This window comes from Kryptolebias marmoratus, linkage group LG15, assembly GCF_001649575.2.
Source record: "Kryptolebias marmoratus isolate JLee-2015 linkage group LG15, ASM164957v2, whole genome shotgun sequence".
NCBI classification, from domain to species: domain Eukaryota; kingdom Metazoa; phylum Chordata; class Actinopteri; order Cyprinodontiformes; family Rivulidae; genus Kryptolebias; species Kryptolebias marmoratus.
This window is the reverse complement of record NC_051444.1, coordinates 7,811,501-7,829,871: the sequence shown is the minus strand read 5'-3', so window position 1 is coordinate 7,829,871 and position 18,371 is coordinate 7,811,501. Positions and strand designations below refer to the sequence as shown.

Below are 18,371 nucleotides of genomic sequence, written 5' to 3'. Positions count from 1 at the left end.
GAATGATCAATGCCTCAAATTAGATACCTACTAGTAAACTGCAGAAAACGTTACATATTTCTTTGAGATACAGATGTAGTTTCTTGTCACAATCTCATGAGGAAGAATGGATATTTTTAGTTCAGTCTACTAAGTTAATATCAGTAAAAGTATTCTGAACTAACTACAAACCTTCCTTTTGTTCCAGTCTTGCTGTCAGGGCCAAGCTGTGACAGGACAAAGTGTGGACCTTTGGCGCTGTCTGCATCAAACACATCCATGCTGGCCTCTGCTGCAGGCGCAGTCTTAGGACCTGGCCTCTGGCGAGGGGTACGTTTGCGGGACTTTCGTGGCACCTCTGTGTTGTCATTGTAAGAAGTAGTGCTCATGATGCTGAAGTTGGACAGAGAGTCATCCATCCAGATGCTGTTGCTTTGCTCTGAGTCCACGGTCGGTGCATCCTGGCATGACATGTGACTATCGTCAAACAAGTCTTGTGGAGGTGGAGAGATGTTAAGAGCTGTGCGGCGCTTGGATGGGGTCATCTGATGATGTGGTTGGTTGTCCTGGGATGCAGGACCTCTTCCTCCTCCCAGCTCATTGCTGCCCCTGTTGTTCCCACCATTTCCATTTCCATTCCCATCATCTGCTGCAACGATCTCCGGTACCACTCTGCTACTCCTGGTGTCCTCTGGATCACCATTTCTGTTGTGAGCTGTGCTCTGGTCACTGAGTGAAGTATTGGAATGCATGCTAGTGCTCGAAGACGTAGAAAAAGAACTGCGAAGCCCTTCCGTGGTCAGAGAAGAGGACATGGCATCTAAAGTACAAAGAATTAGACAATTAATACAGGCATCTCAGTCAATGTATGGTATCAGCCCATGTAAGCAATAAAATTATTTATAGTTGTTTTTGTTGTTGCTTTGCTTTTGCCTTTTTTTTGTATATATACACGCTTAATATACCCCCCCCCCCCAACTAGTTTATATGTGTTTGTCTACAGTGCTAAACATGCAGTATATAAGAGTTTGTTTATGTGAAGTACTGCATATGAAATGCAATCATGGCTAAAAACAAGATATGAGAAAAGCAGTATATATTTTTTTGTATTGGAATTAATCTACCAAAAAAGTGTAACTTAAAAAAATGTTTTCATTATTTCTAGCATTTTGTTCTTACTCCAAATTATATGTGGTATGCCAGTAGTTTTCTCTCCTTTTTAATTGGCTACAAAAGTAATTTGGGGGACTTAAAGGAGCCACAGAAACAAAACAAAACAAGCTTCTGACCTATGAAGCAGATAACTGCAGACCATTTTATATGCAGACACTCCCTGCTTCAGAGGGAACTTCCTGGAATATAAAAGGTGAGACAGCAAAAAAGAAAAAAAGGAAATTATTCAGAATAAAATAATTATATTATAATATGGTGTGACATCCCCTCCTAAGTTGCTCCGGCATGCTGCAGCTTCAAGCAGTTACAATGAACTCGACAGGGAACTCATAGGGGTAGTAGGTCACAAAAAACAAGTTAGCTGCTGCTGAAATTCTGGTTTGTTTGGTGTCTCAGTAGTTTGCACAACCCACATTTGGGGGGAAAAACGGACATACAGAATGCAGAAAAGAGGTGTGTCACTTTGAGCAAATAGGCAACACAAACACAAACACATTTATGAGCCAAAATTAAATAACTAAAACCAAAAACTGAAAAATGACCAATGGATTTGATAAATGACAACAACACACCGAATAATACTCTCGAGAGACCGAAAAAGAAACAGTAAACGTAATATACATTAAATATATTTAAGGCAATCATAGATTTGTCTATTTTTTTAAACAAAAAACAAAACATGGTTACCTATGGAATGTTTTGGTTGTATTACCAAAATTTATTTTAAAATAATTACCACTGGGACAGAAAGCAGTTACTTCTCAAAGGACACAGACACCACAATATTTTAAATGATCAAACAAATTACCACTCAAAATATCATTATGTTAGTCATTGAAACATCTCTGATTTGTATGCGTTTTAAATACATGTATGCTTCAAACCTGTATGCCCTTTCTTGTGTATTCACAGTACACTCATTATGTTTTGTTCTTTGGCCATGTTTAATGTCATCATAAACCCAGGCAGGACAACTGCGAGGTGAAAGATTTTAAAAATATTAATAAAAGATCTGTTTATCTACTGTGTCATCATCACCACACGCACCAATTTGTGATTCACAGCAAACACACCAGACCCTTTTACCACCTAAAATGCAAATGGAAGGAAATTTTACATAAAAGATTTTTTGTGCAGCACAATCAACAAGCTCATCAGTCACAGTCTTGTAATTAGACATCTATATTTATCCACTAATAAGATTTTCTTTTATGTACAGCAGCTCCACTTTTGGTAAAAGCCACCTAATCAAACCAAAAGCGTCTAAGAAGGATCAGGTTTCTCTGTTGTGTTACCTATGTTAAAAAAAAACAACAAAAAACAACAACAAGAAAAAAAAACTTTATTGGTGTTTTATATTACCATGGTTTTACAACTTACTCATCCCAAATTTATGTTAGCATATTATTATTAATGCTCAGTAAAAATACTACTAGAAAATGTCAGAAGAGCTTCATACCGTGTGAACATGTTACACAACGTAGTTGTTTGTGTGGCAAGAGAAAACAACATAGTAAAATTAAATCACAACAAGCAGGAACAGGCAGCAGGCATGTTTAGCAGACCTTAACTTCCTTCATGAGCTTTTTGTTTTTTTCTCACATGTGGAAAATCAAAGAGAAGCAGGCTGCTTGTACAACAGGCTTTCCTGCTGCATGCAGGTGTTTGTGTTCGCCTAAAGGTACAGACTGTTACACGAGTAGTGGTTTTTGGGGTGGGGCAAGATCAGTCCTGCTTGCAGAGGAGAAATAAGGATAGGAGATGAGGGATCCTACCTGATGCTAGAGGAGCTGAAGGGAGAGGCCCTGCCTCTCCGTCGCTCTTTTGACTCATGACTTCTGGGTTCTGATGGGTGAAGGAAGTCAACTGCAGCTCTCTGGGAAGAAGCTCATACACTGACTCTGTTGTGAGAGTAGGGGGACCAATAAAAGGAATAATAAGGTGATTTATTAACAGGAATTCAACTGCTTTGTTCTTTAGGGAAAATGAAGAATGATGACTCCAGTGTTCCAGCTTGATTCCTAACTTGCAAACAGGAAACATGAACATGACAGAACACAGGGTTGTTTTGGTTTTGTTTTCATCAACACTCATACAATGAAGTATAATTAAATAATAAATCAATTGTCTACTGTGACAATTACACAATTGTTAAAAACATACCCATGACCTGGTTGGCGAGGAATGTGATTAAAAACGAACAAACAAAAACAACAAAACAAAAAATAGCCAGGTTATAGAACAAAATTTATGAGAACAATGTGCTCCATCATCAGTTCAGATGTCAAACAGGTTTTCACTTCTGTGTTACTGCCAAAGTTTGATACAGGCTGTACACATGCACAGTCATGTTACACCTTTGGCTGCCCTCTACAGAGCATTAACTAAAGAAACAAAGCAGGTGTTTTAACAAAGTGCTATTGTCCATGAAGACGATTTGGATCAGAAATTGTGAATTAAAATAAACAGTGAAAAACAACAGTAACAATTTTGCTGCTATAATCCTAAACCAGCATTCAACCACTAATCTCCTATGCATCACTGGAACTAAAAAAAATTTGACCTGACGGCAAAAAAGGCATGGAAAACAAGAGCAGAAGAAGCAGAGATATTATCTTTTTATTTCACTCATTCGTCATGCATGTCAAAGCATGACATCTGCATTGCTAATACTGCAGTCATTTTTCTTGCATGTCAAAGCCTGAAATCTACATTAACTATACTGCAACACACCACCAACAGCGAAGTCAGAGATCTGGGTGTGTTTTTAACTGTGGACTGTCACTGCCTTAAGGTATGAGCCTTAAACAAAGAGGAGAAGAGGGCTACAGAGGCCTAGACAGGTCCATGTCTTGTTACTTCAGAGACATACCCTGATATTTATTTATCTATTTATTTATTCAGAGTTTGAAACTTGTATACTTCAACTGACATCAATTGAGGAAATTTAATAGACTTCAGACAACCTTGTGGCTACAAAATGCACATCTATTTTTGCATGCAATAGATATGTAAAACTGGTGGAGTTTGTACTAAAGGTTTATGACTAATGCTACAACTAAGCACTAAAACCTGAATATGTTCAGCATTTATTTTTTCTGTTTTGTTTTTTTTTCTTGGCTTTTTAGGACCATAAATGGAATATGTTTGGACATTGCACTATTGATCAGTCAAAGAAAGAGTTTTAATGGACACTTTCAATACAGGGTAAATGTCACCTTACACAACAACAGAAGAACTGGTAAGCTTAATCACTGATCAAAATTGCTAAGACATTTTTCTTTTCCTTAGCAAATGCTGAATGTGACGAGTTACATCTTATGCAACGCCTAAAAATCTCTGAAAATCCCTTTAAGTTTTTTAACTCACCATTCATCACCTATGAAAGTCTTACGATATTTTTTAACCAATTATATTAACTTATGAATCTAAATACAACGTGAAAAAAAAGCAAATAAAATAAGACGAGTTGAGAGAAATCAAATGCTGTGACATCAAATAATATCTTCTTAGACAACAGAATAATACAAAGCTCTCTTCTCTGTGCCTGCCTCAGGGGCTAACATATCATGGGGATGAGGGGAAGCCTTGGGTCAACAGCATGACAGCATTTTTACTAGCAGACTGATTCAACATCCAAATATTATGGTATGAACTAAAAGCGACCATTACAGTCGCCTGACTCTTTTCTCTGCCAACTGCCAGCTTTAATTACTTGCAGATGAGTCCCAGGGTTTGGTGTGTATATCCGATACTTAACCCTCCCATTGTTACCACTCACTGTGTACAATAGACAAACCTGGGACCTACTGAAACCAACCCATGCCTCTTCATTTCTAAAGCCCTCCAGTCTCTTACGGTTTGCTTTTAGAAGAGCAGGAAACCCTAGTTCCCATAAACAGATCTTAAAACTGGACTTGGTAAACTCATAACTCACTTTGAGCCAAACATATACAGAGGATTCTTGTGTGGCTGTGCTGGTCCTTTGCTACGTTCTGTAAACAAAAATCACACATATGCATGCATGTGCACAAAAACATTCCCCACCATGCCCACAAAAACACTCAGTCTACCTTTGCAGTTACACTTTAAATGTACAGTCTTCTGGGGTTTACCGAGTGACTACACATGCAGCAACATGTGCTCTGAGTGAAAACCCTTCCAGTAAACAGATTGCCAACCGCACAGACAGAAAATATGCACTCACTTTTCAGAGCACTGGTCTGGACTCACTGGCTGGCCTGTTCAAAGTGTTTCCATAGTTCCTATGACGTTTTTGGGGACAGAAAAAAAAATCTTATTTTGCTGCATGTTTGTTTCCTCCTAAGCAGACAGAGTGCAATTCTTAATTTACATGTGAAAACACGTTTTCTTTCACACAGGTGAAAAAAATAAAAAATAAAATAAAAATAACTTTGCTTCCCCTTTTAGCTGGAAAAATGAATCATATTGACTCACACAGCCCTTTCTGTTTTGATTTTATTCTAAGACTCGTCATGTTGTGCAGACCACTGACCACACAGGAAAACCTTTCATTTTCTCTCTATCCTTGATAAACAAAATAATAAATAAATAAATAGTTGTTACAATGACACCATGTGATTAGTTTGCATCAACTCTGCTGATGTCACTGCTTGATAAATTTAAACAGAACTGAACTCAATTCGATCCAACTCAATTCCTCTCACAGTCAAACAACTTATTCCATACACTAATAATCCAAATTCCATGGCAGATATGGTGAATACTTTTGTTTTTGTACTCATACAATACCTTGTGATGTGTTTATATAATAAGTATCACAGGCTAAAGGTGAAAAAAGGCACTCACCATGTGAATGGCAGGACTTGCACTCCCATTCATTTCCCTCACATTCCAGCTGCTTGCTCTTACTAGCCCTGGCACCTGGGGCGTGGCACTGGTTTTTTGGCTGAGTGAGTGATTTAACTCCTTTCTGTGCCCCCTCCTCCACTCAACCTACCGCTCTCCCTGTCTTGTTTATTGTGCTCCAGACCCTTTTCTGCACTGCATCTTGCTCAACAGGTTAGTGGTATTGTTATGTGGAATCCTGTCAAGCAGAACCAAAAGAGTAGTGTAACATGGTTGGTAAAAAATGGTGGCTACACTGTTACATAGGGTGGATGGCCTGAACTTAGCAGAATGCTGCTTAAGAGGACGTGATTAGGAGAAGCTTAGGCTCACCTTGTCAGTGCATTTGGAGATTATTCCAAGCAGTGAGGGGGAAAGCAGTGAAGGGCTGGCACCTGCAGCAAACCATGTACAACAACCCTGAAATGTTTACAGCCAAGCCGACACAAGAGCTGCAAGGGACTCCATAGTAACACAGATCAGGGGGCATGTCTTTTGAGCCTTTGAGTCTCTAGTGAGCTTAATGAAAATGAAACAATAAAACAGTATTATATATACTTAAATAAAAAACTGTGCATAGACCGTATGACATTTACTATATCTGCATTATATTAAAGCAATTGATGTAAAATGTCAATGTGCTGTTTTTATCCTAATATCAAACTACAAAAACCAACACTAATAAAAATATATACCATTAATAATAAAAATTGGAACTTTGGAATTCATCTAATTAAGGACTCAAAAAGTACATGTAAAACTGTTCATGAACTGTGTGACCTAATGAATCTGAGGTTTAACATGAATAAATAACACTACATTAGTTTTACTCTAATGACAGCTGATAACTGATGAATGGATAATGAATTCTGATACTGCATTCATCAATTTTCTGCTGCTTATCCATAGTCAGGTCAAGGAGGAAACAAGTCCAGGAGGGAAACCCAGACATCCATCTCCCCAGCCATACATCCTGGCCAGAGGGGACTCATTCCCTATGGTGAGTTCTGGGTGGGTCGTGAGGTTTCCTCCCATTGGGAAATGCCAATAAAACCTCCAAAAGAAGTAGCCGAGGAGTCATCCTAACCAGATGCCCAAACCACCTCAGCTGATTCCTTTTGATGCAGAGAAGCAGCAGCTTTACTTTGAGCTCCCCCAAGATGATGGAGTTCTGCTGAGCCCTCAGAATTGCCACTTGGACTTGATGGAGGGATATGAGTACTCCCAGGATTCTGGGAGCAATGTTGTTTGGAGTGTTTGACCCTGGTAGGGTTTCCCATGGAAAACCTGCCCCAAGGGAGGGGTCAGAGTAAGAACAATTCAAAGACCTTCATGAACAAAGACCACATCCATCAGGATACCTCACCCAGATTGTGAAAACTGGGGAACCCTTCTGGAGCCAGGCCACGGGGGTGAGCTTGCCAACAAGTGCCTGACAGGAGGCCACCTCCCCATGGGCCCACCACCTGAGGGGAAAAGAGTCAAGGTGGAGTGCAAGCCAGGCGGCAGGTGAGGGTGAGGCCCTAAGCATGCCGATTCCTGATAACACAAACTGTCACATTCTGATAATAATCAACAAAAATACATAATGACTTTAACAGTCCTAAGTAACCCTTGTTTTGCTTTTCTTGCAAAAATAGAGTGAGTGCATATTTTCTGAAATTCGCAGCATCATTTTCTGTTACAATTACATAATCAATGAAAGCAGGCAATGCAATAACATAGAAACACCTTTTGATCAACACAATTCAAACAGAAAGCGTAGGTTAAAAATTTATCCGAAAAAAGAATACACAGAGTTAGCATCTAATAAACATTTGTCCACTGATTTGAAAATTAACACATTTTTGCCAGCAGTACTGCTGAAGCAATACTCAATGCTTTGTAACGTTGTAATATGCTGCTCAAGTTCTTTCAATACTTTTGTAACTCAACTGTTAGATTCAGGAAAGTATATGAAATTCTGCATCATTATTGTTTAAGCTCGTTTTTTACATTTTTGATTAACATTACTTAATATTTCTGTCTTAGTAAAACAGCACAAGACAAATTTTATATATTGAATTAAAACCAGGTGACACAGAACAAACAATAAAGAGTCTAAATAATTTAAATTTCAACACAGAAAAAGAAAGTTAAATATTAAAGAGTTAAGAAGCATAGCATAGTTTTGAGTTGCATGTTTCCCTTTACACATACCTAAACTGTTGTGTAGTGTCATTAACCTCATTATCAGCTAAAAGTTGCATAACTTTCATTTTGACAGCAGAGCTGGTTACCTAAAATGATGGAATCAATCATGACAGGTCAGAAATGTTGCACAACAAAGCCTATGGGAGTTACTTTACAGCCTATAGTGCATAACAGGAGCCATAAGTCACATCTTTAAACAGTTTATTGAATTCAGGAAACAGCATGACGCTGACAGAATTCAGTTGCTGATGAAGAAATATTTATTTCTACATCGGAAAAATTACACTCAGTAGTGTGCACTGGAACTCTCAACTATTTACCAAGAGGTTCCTAGTTTTTTAAATCAGAATCTCACTGCAAATAAAGTTTTGGTTTTAGGCAAAGCAAAGAATGATCCTCCAACAATGTCTATAAAGCAACTGGCAAAAAATAAATAAAACAAAAGAACCAAGCCACAAAGCTATGTCATAACACAACATGCAGTCACTAATAATTGAACTTGTTTGGTAAGGGAGACTATGGGGGGTGCAGTACAATTCTGACCGAGTATAATGCATTCTCCACAAAAAAACAAAACAAAACAAAATTCAAACAAAACAACCAGACTTCTACTCTGTAGCTGAAGATGTTTCGCTTCCTCAGTTTACGACTGGAGGGTGTTGAGTTCCAAGATTTAAGCTGCATGAGAAGCTGCTGTGCAAGTAAAATTTACATGCAGATTAATATCACTCCCCTTGCACTGGAGACTCGTGAGGGTCTTCGTTTTCCTGGCTCATAAGGGAGGTGCTGTGGTTACATGCATGAATGTGTGAATTACAAGGAAAATGATTGAGTATCAGGCTTAACGCTCTATTGGAGGTTTTAAAAAACTGAAATTTGAGACTTTTTCCTCATGAATTTTTGTATTTTAGTTTAAAATGAAATATAACTAGTTTTTAGATCTGTCTTTAGCTGTGGACTGGCCACAGTTGCACCCAAACAACCTGTGGAATTTAAACTATTTACAGAGGACTGCACACAAACAGCCTCTCTTACATGTGTGTTTACTGAAAATGGTCATGCACACAAATATTGGAACATATTAAACATCTACACAACTTTTTAAATGAAATTAGGCCTAAATGAGAAATTCTCTTGGTGATTTTTTACTATGATACGCACTGACACACAAGCACATAGATTTACAAACACACACACACACACAAACTCATGCACAGACATGAATAATCCATGAAATTTGGAATTGGTGAGCCAATACTGGTATTTTTGTCAGACTCACAGAAAAACCATGCTGAGGCAACAGGAAGTGTTTAGCAACACCACACATGCAAACACTCAGTGACTGTGTGACATCACCAAGCTACTATGCTAGCCAAGTTTAGGAGTCATTAAAAAAATATGAGCCGATATACACATGTAAAATACTTTAAGGTTCTCCAACAAGGGTGATCTTTGAACAAAATTTGTAATAAACTGTCCACCAAGAACACAGACTAAAGAAAGAGATATTGGAAAAGACTTGAACGTAGTGTGTTTAAAAAATTTTTTTTCTGGTTTTGGAAATAATGCTGATTCTCAGTTTGATAGGAACAACAAAAATGTACAGTACATATAAGACCGCACACAAAAGAAACATCTGCTTAAGTACAAGATAATAAAATTCACCCACCTACACCCATAGAGCTCACTAATTTACCTGTTGTGTCTTGTTAAATAGACTGCACCCAAGTGCAAAAAATATGTAGTCTACTAAAATGAGTTTATTAATCTGCTCAATTATTGAAATGACTAAAGGAAAAATTTCCCTGATGGATGTGCAACAAATATAATGACTGGCACTGCAATATGACAATAAAAACCTTTTTGATCATTTGTCATATTCAGCTAAAAACAAAAGCTTGAATTCGCTTACTGTTGACAACTTAACTGTGCAAAATGCCCCCTACTGTTTAACACAGAGCCTGTAATTTATCATATTAGCTGATGCACTGACTTTACTCATCACATTTGGACCATGGCAGCTTAACGTTTTGTTTACATCAGTCACATGGTCAAAGTGAGCATATGCCAGTCTCATCCACTGCATCTGTGCGCCGATACGCCACTTGAAATGGAGTGCAAAGTCTGCCGCTTTGTCACATGAGCTGCAAATGGTGTGCAGCCACTATGACATGTGCTATCCATCTAAAGATTGTTGCAGAACAAGCACTATGTGAAGTGAGCCACAACAAAGTGTCCAGGTCATTGATTCAGACAATTGAAGTAGGCTAGAAAAAGGTCATCTGAACAAGCTCCACTCTCAAATGAACAATTAAACAAAGAATCGGGTGCTAAAGGTGGTATTTCATAGATCTGCAACTGTTGGACTAGATGGCGACTAAAACTTGCAATAAATTCTAGGGAAATGTGCAAATTTTCCATTATAGTCTCACTGAATTCTGAGTGTTTGAAAACTCAAGTGACCTGAGAACAGCTTATTGAAACTGATCTCTTCACGACTCATGACAATTTATCTTTCCCTTCTATGTAAACAATAAATAATCCCTTTAAAAATCTCAATGATCATTATTTGAAAAGAGCCTGTCAAGTTGTAAAAGACTACTTTTGGAAACTTTATGAACTGATTTCTAAATAAAATCATTGGCTCAGCTGTTAAAAAAATAAATAAATAAACTGATTTTTAAATATTAGATCAACATTTAGCACACACTGGGAAGATGTGTTTGAGACTTGAGGCACAGAGAAATTCACAATAGAAGAGTTGCGAATAAAAATGTAGAACCAGAAACTTAATGCTAAATTTGTGTAAACTGAGAAGTTATTTGAAGACGATCCCTGTTTTAAATAAAAACAGCCTGCAGGTCAGCTCAGGACTCACAAAGCTCTTCCATCAAAGTTTATTCATACTGTATTGTCTTTCTGTCCTCATTTTGTTTGTTTTTCTTCCTTCAAAGCATGACACATTCATAACAATGTGCTATTGTAGACTCTAGGGTTAGATTGAGCCTATACCTTTAACTATTAATTACTTAAGAAGATTTGTTGTACAATCTAATCAAGGATTTGGAATGTCTGCAGGTTAGTACAGCAAAACCCCAAGAGAAAAAATATGCCAAAAAACCATCACAAAATAAAGATGTTCTGGGCCTCTGCTATACTGTTAAACTGAATTGAACTGAATTAAAATAAAAACATAAGAGTGAAATTACAAGTGTTTCATAACTTGTTATGACTGAGATTGTAAATTCAAGTAACATGTTGGATTTTGTAACTTGTGAAATAAACTTGAGAAATTGCAGGCTCACTACTCAGTCCCAGTCCGACATGTGAAAACATGATTTAAATCAACATAAACAATCAGCACTAAAGTCAGATTTAAAAAAAATAAAAAATCTGTAGAGTCACACTATTGCTCATCTTTGAGCAAGTTGCAGCTTGTTGAGACATGAGCGTCATCATTCCTGCTGACAACAGACTCATCAAAAAGAAAACTTCCCACTTGGCAAACTCTGAAATAAAAAGGAGTGGCAAGAAAAGCAGCAACAATGAGGTAAAAAAAAAACCACTGACACAATAAAGACAAATGATTATGCCTAATCTGTATAAAGAGGGTTAGTTTGGTATCTCAATATATATGACAGTTTTATCAAATAGATTGCAAAAACCAAAATTATAATAAAACTATTTATTTGAGTAGATGTTTATCTTGTCTAGGCTTTACTTAACAAGTGTGTCAACAGAAACAATAGAGTGAGAGCACATGTGACCTTTTATTTTAAACTAAACAAAAAATAACTAGAAACAGGGCTAAAATATTTATAAATTTAAAGTAGCTAAGGTGACCTCCAGGAGTTTTTGAAGAATTTAAAAATTAATAAATATAATGGTGCCTCTTGTGGCGGTCATCCTGAAACTCAGTGGTGGACACCCCAGGTGAGTGAGGTTGTCAAGCAGAAGAAGGTGTCCCATTCGGCCTTGTTTGCTGGGAGGACTCCAGAGGCAGATGAAGGGTATCTCGGAGCCAAGCAGGCTTCAGCCATGGCTGTTGCTGAGGCAAAGGCTCGGGTGTGGGAGGAGTTCAGTGAGGCCTTGGATAGAGATTCTCAATTGCATGAACACTGAGGGCAGTGCCACTGGATTGGTAGACTGGGGTGGTGGCTTTCCCTTAGAGATAGGGTGAGAAGTTTGGTTATCCAGGAGAGACTCAGAGTAGAGCGGTTGCTCCTCCACATCAAGAGGAGCCAGTTGAGGTGGTTTGGGTCTGGTAAGGATGCCCCCTGGACACCTCTCTAGGGAGGTGGTCCGGCGCAAGTCCAACTGGAAGAAGACCCCAGGGAAGACCCAAGACCTAATGGAGAGACAATGTTTCTCAGAAGGTCTGGGAATGCCTTGGAATCATCCTGGAAGAGCTAGAAGAGGTGGCTATGGAAAGAGATGTCTGAGCTTCCCTGTTCAAGCTGCTTTATCCATGACCCGACTCCGAAACAAGCGGTTGATAATGGATGGATGAATGGACAAATAAAACACAATAAGGCAAAGATTAAGCTTTAAAAAGTTTCAAGGAAAATACATTGAGCTCGACTGATGACAAAAAGCAGGTTGAAGCTGTGCAACTAAAGTCGGAGTCCTTAACTTACGAAAAGTGTTTCAATAACTGAATCATAATGCTTAAAAAATTTTAGTAAAATGAAGTGAGACAATCTTTCACTTTTACAGTTGAATGATTTTAACTTTTATCCAAAGTGGCTACATTTACTTACTGCCTTGCTCACACTTTATTTTTATTTAAGATTCAATTTTATCAATAAAATACTAAATGTTTGCTGTACATGTGTTGTTGGTTTTTTTTGTCCTTATTGTCTGTCGTTCTGCGTTGTACTTGTGCAGGAGTTTTCTTTATACTGCTCGGATTGCCTGAGTTCAAACAATGACAGGATACTGGGGGAAAATCAGATGAACCAATGTTGCAGTTTATTCCAGTCCTACCAGTCAGCCAAGGAAGCAGCACATGACTCAGAAAAAAGAAATGAAAACACAGGACACTGAGCCATCAGAGTTGTTAAGCTGTATGATGGATTACTAATTTTTGCCAAAGGTCTTCAGCATTTCTGAAGGTTTCAAAATGCCTTTCTTTAACACTTGGTGAGGGAACTTTGGTATCTTCCAAAAACATGAAATAAAGATAAAATCTGTTTAAAAAAACTGGAACACCTGAGGGCACATACCACAATGTCACGCTGACCTAAATAAGCACCAAATCATAGGTGAACTTCCGAATTATGTACCTCTTCTTGCAGCTTGGTGTAAACATCATCAATCAATGAGAAAAAAATGACCTAAAAAGAAAAAAATGACCCAAAATGACAAAAAGTGAGACCTGATTAAAACTGCATTATCGCCCCCAAAATGTCCAAACAAGGTAAAAACACAGGTAGCAATATGTTGCAACATCTACCAACATGCATCTGTTGGCTTACACAATACCACTCTTCCGCAGTTTATTCCTAGCGTGGGATCAAAGATTCATATGAAACAGTTTCTATAATAAACAGTCCAATCCTAACTTCTACATTTGTCAACAAACGCGTGTGAACTAATAAATGTATGCAGTCACAACAATCACAGGTGCATCTGCTGGACTGATCTGTTTTTGTAATGCATCCACGACTTCACACAAACTCTACACAGCGATTACCAAATCTGACCAGAACAACAATAATTAATCTCACCTCAAGAGCACATTATGAAATGCCTCACTGCAAACTGTAATGGCAACTGCCAAATCACTCCAGTGTTATGCTCCATGAGAAGACAGCATGGCAAGATGACAGATGAGCTAATTACTTATAGCAGTGGCTACTAACAGCATAGCTTATACTACCAACAAGGCTGAGTAACAATCAGCTAAGACTGCAGGTGGAACAATGCTATAGGAGAGGAAAATATAAGAGAGGTGAGACTGTGAGTACTGGTGTTAAAGGTCAAAGGGGTCAGAAGGCTTATTGAAAACCTTTTTATTTTAGACCACTCTGGAACAATCTCAACAAAAAATGGAAATAATAAGCTTTGCAAAAGGGGGAGTTTATGGTAAGGCTGGCATATAGAATTACACGGAGTAGGTATTCTAGTTACTGAAGTTCCAAGATGAAACAAATATCTATATTAGACCAACAGCCATTTTTTGTACCCCTTGCTGTTTTATCATATTGTCAACAAATAAAACCTAAGCAGATTTCATTTATTTGTTTTTTATAGAACTTCAAAACTAATAGAATAATTGAAGTTCAATAGACCATTATTTAGGACCTGTCTTTCTCTCATTCAGAGTCAGAAAATATCCTGGCAGTGGGTCACAGTCTGTATAACCAACTTATGAGCTTCTGACACCCTAACTGCTGTATCCCATCTGCCAATGGAAAGACTGCAGTCAGCCAAGATTCACCATACTTAATATTTAATGTCTTACTCCAGAATCATATTGCTGCAGAGAGAAGCACAAGGGCTGTTAGATGTCACAGGTGCTTTGGGCTTCTCACAAAAGAGTGTTAGAAATCTTACCCAGGATGAAAAAGAGGGCATACGGACTAATGCTGCTCTAACTCTGGACTAGGCACTGTGTCATCACTAAAGCATTTGAAAATGTTTTTTTTTAATCAGTATTGGCTTAAAAATAAATAAATTAATTAATTAAAAAAAAAGTTTTTCTAAGGATTTTGTACTTAATTCCCCAAAACTCCTAACAAAACAAAATACTAACATAAAACTCATAAACAAAACATAAACATTACCAGAAATTATGCAACTTGCAAACTTTGAACACAGCTGTCCATTTTTATGAGTGATATCATGCTCCATGCCAACATTTGTCAAGAAAATAAGTCATAGTCAGCAGGTAAAAAAAAAATCTGCTCCCATTACATAAAAACAGCAAACTTGATAATATAAAAACAGGCCAAGGAGACAAAAGCCCCTATTCTACTCACAAAAAGAATGTTTCTGACAGAATTGCGACACAAACATACATGTAACACCTCAGAAGTTGCCCGAGTGCAGCAACTTCACAGCACATAATAAAATCATTAAAAGTACTCTGTGGTGCATACAAAGCTGTCAAGACGCAAATTAAAAAAGCAACCGTGTTTGTCTCTTTTTGCAAAGCGTCCAACATACACGTTGTGTTAAAATCATCTACAACAGTTTTGAAGATGTGTTAAGCTATGAGTTGTTTTTGTCTAATAATTTATTTAAGGTATGTTTTAGATATGTTTCAAAAAAACCTTCACCATTTTTGTCATAAGCAACTAACATTTGCATTTTTAATGATTTATTTTTAGTATAAATGCAAAAAACTGTGTTTGTCTAAGTATTGTATTTAGGGACACACGTGCCACAATGACAAAATATTTTAAAAATCTCTCCAAGTACTTTTAAAAACTGGTCAAAATGTTCACATTTACACATAAAAACACACAAGTATAGACTTTCACAGTTTAAACTACTTATACATTGATTTGAGCAGCCAAAACAAAGTCACAAGTGTGCAGTAAATACCAAAGGAGGTGATATTTTGACCTGACCCTGATTAGACTTCTTACTGATGTTTGGTTAGTGTTAATAATTAATCAAAAAGATTTGACTGAAGATAAAAGTGCAAGCATGCACGCCAATTTAAAAAAGGTAGGAATTCTTAGCATCCTCAAATAGTTTGCTTTTTATAAAGACCAAAAACTGAACAGCTTTAACTAAAAACAAAACAAAACAAAAAAATAGTAAACATTGCACAATGCTGTACCTTCTTTAGGGGATTCAAAAATAGAAACAGCCAGCACTCTGTGATATTTAATAATAAACACTGATGGAAGACAAGACCAAATGTTCTTTGAGCTCAGATTTCTGTCAATCCACATTCTACTTTGTTTTTAATTACTCCACCCATTTTATCTTTTATCAAGGTCTTCCTCCGATTAGTCATCATCTCAGCTTTATGTAGTTTAGGAGAAGTGATTCCCATGAGAAATCAATCACTCCAGACAAAATTACCATTGGGCCTAGAAAACAAGTCAAAGACTTTGAAGTTTGTATATCCAGTCTACAGAAGGTTCACATTACTCTGAGGTGCTGTAAAATCTACCTGAATGCAGTGAATTGGTGCTGTGTTTAAAATGACTTGATAGTTCCCAAACAGAACTTGGGCACTTTGATCCTTCTTATTAAAAACTAACTGGCTAAGTGTGCATTAGGCAAACTGTGTTGTAGTCCATGTTTGCATAACTATGATAAAGGGGTGATTTAAAAGAAACACGTATTATGTTTTTATATACACAACAATAAAGACCCATGCTGATGGATGCATAAGTGGTAAGCTGTATAAGCAAAAGTGATTGAAGGACGAAAAACCAGTTTGGACTGATGTTTAGCAGATGAAGACACTACAAAAAAATGTTCCTAACAACAACAACAAAACACTGTGCCTGTTTATAAAGACTGAAAGTTCTCAAAATGACTGAGTCACAAGTTAATGGTGTCAATATTCAAAACACAAAACATCTCTGTTTGAAGTGCATATCTGAGATCACTGATGTGATGTGACTACAAATAAAAAAATTAAAAAACGTTTAATGTTCTAATTTCCTATACATTTTTTTCTTTTTCCTTCTCATTCATCGTACTTTTTTTTTTATTTCATCAGCAGATATCAACAGGCTTTCAAGGCAGTCAAGTATTTCTAAGCACATACCGCCAAGTTTGCTTGACACAGCAAAGTCAATATTAATAGAGTGCTATTTAAGCCCAGGTTTATACACAGAGGAGCCTGAGAGTTAATTATTGACCAAGGGTTGGTGGGTGTCAATAAAAAAATAAAAAAAAGAACTATGTCAAGATCTGAGGGCTGACAATCGTTAAACAGGCTTACTAGAACTTGCTAAAACATTCTTCATATTTAATGTGAAACTGCTGGGAAGACATTTTATAACATCCAATAATTGGCAGTCCCTTATGGACCACAAAAAAGTAGAACAAAATGCCTTCCTGACCTGAGTGCTATTGTCATAGTGTGTTGTTTTTCCTTGGTATTCCCTGGTTGACTTTCAAGCTAAAAATGTCTTCCCATAATAGGTTTAGTTCCCCAAAGTAGAAAAGAAACTAGCAAAACAAGACAGTAAACAAGCAAAAATAAAGTTTATATAACAACAAAGCTTAAATCTACTCAAATTTATAAACATAAAAAGGGAATACGTTAAGGGGCACATGTTCATACTGACACTGATTAATTGGTTTTTCTTTCACACAAAAGAGTAAATCTCCAAACAAATGAAGAATTGGTCTTTAACGACAGGAAGCAAAACCAACCTCTCAAACTTCACAGCTAAACTGACACAAATACTCAACAGCAGGCTTAGCAATCATTGTAATCAAGCTAGTTATGCTTGAAAATGTATTATCAATGGTAAATAATTTAACTTAGGCTTGTAGTTGATTAATTTGATGCACAAAGTTTCACTTAACTTTCCTTTTCAACTTTCTTCATTGTTATATACAGAATATTACAGTTTTAGAATTATTTTAAATCAGTTAAACATTTTCTTTATCTGCTATCACTTTTCAGAGAAGAACATTGAAGAATACTTCAGAAAATGGGGCATTATAAGAACAACATAAGGTGGGTTTTTTTGTCTTTTTTCATAATAACACACCATGACACGAGCACTCCTACCACCAGAAAAAAAGATTAGACCTAAAGTATTCAGAAAGAATGGTCTGAGTATCAGCGCAAAAGCTTATCAAACAGAAAAACATTGCAGTGTAATTTGTATTATGCTTCTAAGTATTTTCACAACTCTGGACAGATGATACATGTCAATTATTGCACATAAAACTTTCCTGTACAGGACATTTTACGCACACAAAAAAGTAGAAAAATCTCTATTAATCTATTTTTTATGTACACATTGTAAAATATTATTTTTCATAGCACAATTTGCTTGTAGATTTGAGCTAAATCTACCCACTGCATGAATTTGAAAAATGCTAAAATGTAGACAAGCCACTAAGACAACCACAGGGAGAAAAGGAGGGGGGTGGGGTGGTGATGTGGGTGCACTCAGAAAGATTTCCTCAGTCCAAAAGAAAAAAACAAACAAACTGAAATGCACAAA

At 37.0% G+C, this 18,371-nt stretch overlaps 1 protein-coding gene across 7 annotated transcripts in view; it reads right to left on the bottom strand.

The window, feature by feature from the left end:
- The window catches only part of nfat5b (nuclear factor of activated T cells 5b), a 33,532-nt gene that overhangs the window by 13,007 nt on the left and 2,154 nt on the right, over window positions 1-18,371 (bottom strand). Inside the window, exons 2-6 of one of the 7 annotated variants that reach the window (XM_037979668.1) lie at window positions 6,355-7,487; window positions 5,983-6,220; window positions 5,360-5,417; window positions 2,928-3,053; window positions 172-799 (exon numbers count right to left, since the gene is read on the bottom strand). In XM_037979668.1, the coding sequence (XP_037835596.1) occupies window positions 172-799; window positions 2,928-2,985 (686 nt within the window). In that variant the 5' untranslated portion in view covers window positions 2,986-3,053; window positions 5,360-5,417; window positions 5,983-6,220; window positions 6,355-7,487. Of the gene's footprint in view, window positions 1-171; window positions 800-1,268; window positions 1,332-2,927; window positions 3,054-5,359; window positions 5,418-5,982; window positions 6,221-6,354; window positions 7,488-18,371 lie in introns of those variants that run through there. The other 6 variants (XM_037979669.1, XM_037979670.1, XM_017403997.3 and 3 more) reach the window with 6 other exon arrangements.